The 1,996-nt window shown below is 40.1% G+C and overlaps 1 protein-coding gene across 1 annotated transcript in view; it reads right to left on the bottom strand.

The window, feature by feature from the left end:
• Positions 1 to 939: 939 nt before the first annotated feature.
• The window catches only part of LOC119612982 (TWiK family of potassium channels protein 12-like), a gene marked incomplete at its 3' end in the record, with an annotated part of 14,212 nt that continues 13,155 nt past the window's right edge, over positions 940 to 1,996 (bottom strand). The window contains 7 exon segments of the mRNA XM_037968888.1: positions 940 to 1,007; positions 1,077 to 1,121; positions 1,123 to 1,179; positions 1,241 to 1,366; positions 1,423 to 1,499; positions 1,502 to 1,694; positions 1,756 to 1,988. Of these exon segments, the coding sequence (XP_037824816.1) occupies positions 940 to 1,007; positions 1,077 to 1,121; positions 1,123 to 1,179; positions 1,241 to 1,366; positions 1,423 to 1,499; positions 1,502 to 1,694; positions 1,756 to 1,988 (799 nt within the window).

The raw sequence follows: 1,996 nt of genomic DNA, 5'->3' as shown, positions 1-1,996 counted from the left end.
CTCGCTCGCTCGCTCGCTCGCTCGCTCGCTCCGTCGCTCCCTCGCTCCCTCTCTCGCTCCTCCCTCGCTCGCTCGCTCGCTCGCTCGCTCGCTCGCTCGCTCGCTCGCTCTCGCTCGCTGCTCGCTCCGCTCGCTCTCGCTCGCTCGCTCGCTCGCTCGCTCGCTCCTCGCTCGCTCGCTCCCTCCCGTGCTCCCTCGCTCGCTCGCTCGCTCGCTCGCTCGCTCGCTCGCTCGCTCGCTCGCTCGCTCGCTCGCTCGCTCGCTCGCTCGCTCGCTCGCTCGCTCGCTCGCTCGCTCGCTCGCTCGCTCGCTTCGCTCGCTCGCTCTCCGCTCGCTCGCTCTCTCCCTCGCTCCCTCCTCGCCTTCCTTTCTCTCTGTCTTCCCCTTTCCCTCCTTCTTTCCCCTGCTTCCGCCCCCTGTCTGGCTCTCTGGCGTCCCCCCTCTCCCCCTTTTCTTTCTGTCTCTTTTTTTGTTTCTTTCGCCTCCCGTCTCCAGCTTATCTCCTTTCCTGTCTTTCTCCCTATCGATATTTTACAAAATTATTCTTATTAATTATGAATATTGGAGGGAAAGATTTATCAAACAATTATATGTATATACAATATTAAATATAAATTTAAAAACAATAAACTTATTATAGAAATTTAAATTAATTTAAATTTAGAAAAAGAATCCTTTCTTCGAGTTTGAATTTTAACCACAATTTTCTTTAAATAACAATAACATTAATTATAAGTTATTTATAATTAGATGGCAACTAAAGACTATAAACTAAAGAATATCTATTAAAAAAAAATCTTAAATATAACTACTTAAAAAATACTTAATAATTTAAATAAAAACAATAAATAACATTTAATTAAATGTCTCTTAATTTCTATACGTTGATCCCGGGAACACATAGTGTGGCATAGAGAGTTGTGTAGAATATTTTTCTACCTTTTCTTGCAACGAAAACAAGCTTTAAAAGCACGTTTAATGGCTCGGATATTATGAATAACTTGTTCCTTAAATTATAGAAAAATAAACAAATGAATTTAACAAAATATTATATAAAATTTTTAGTAACGACTAACCTGCATTAAATTGAAACACATGGCAATCAAAGCCATGCCCAATAAAAAGATAAACGGCACATAAAATAAAGCTGACTTCGACTTTGTCTTTATCGGCGGTTATCTAGAAAATTTTATAGAATAAGTATAATTGATTTATGGTTTAAAGGAAAGAATAGACTAACCACACGATCACCTGGCACTAGATCACCAAAACCAATACTGCTTAAGGATATAAAACAGAAATAGCTGCCATCTAAATATCCCCAAGATTCCCATTGACCAAATAGTAAAGCACCCCATAAATATAGCTAAAGGGATATGACAATATTCAAAATAATCTTATAGGACTTCACTACGAGTTTACTTACCTTATCATTATGAAAACACACACTGTTAAAGGTACTGTTATCTCATCTGTACTACCTTTTATTTCGCGCTCATATCGGAATCATCATCGTCCTCAAATAAATCTAACATATCTAAACCATTGGACTCTCGACCACGTCCTAGACTTCTGGAAGAGCTGGAAGAAGTTTCACTTTCTTCGCTATAATAACTAGTAGCACTCTCCGAGCTATTGCTACTGCTAGTGCAGGAATCATATTTACTACGTCTTGATTCTTCCATATCGGCCAGCTAAATGGGGATCAATATTACAATTTAAACAAATATAGACTTTTGAAACAAAACCACTTACCGCTTTACTCATCATCATTTGTCGTAGTTTACGTCGTTCGCGTATTAAACGTCTTCTCGCCACTCCCGGACAAATGCGACAGAGGCAAACTTTTGAATAAATCCATTTAAAAGATTTCGCTAAAACATCACCAATATTTGAGAGATATAGAAGAAACAAAGGCATGCCTATAATGGCATAGACTATGGTGGCTAATTTGCCCCAATCGGAACGTGGTGATATATTGCCATAACCTAAAGGA

The sequence above is a fragment of the Lucilia sericata genome, unplaced genomic scaffold (genome assembly GCF_015586225.1).
Source record: "Lucilia sericata isolate MDLA Ls3-8-SP2 unplaced genomic scaffold, ASM1558622v1 Contig001895F_arrow, whole genome shotgun sequence".
In the NCBI taxonomy this organism is placed as follows: Eukaryota; Metazoa; Arthropoda; class Insecta; order Diptera; family Calliphoridae; genus Lucilia; species Lucilia sericata.
The sequence above is the reverse complement of the archived record's forward strand: the minus strand, read 5'-3'. Positions and strand labels throughout refer to the sequence as shown.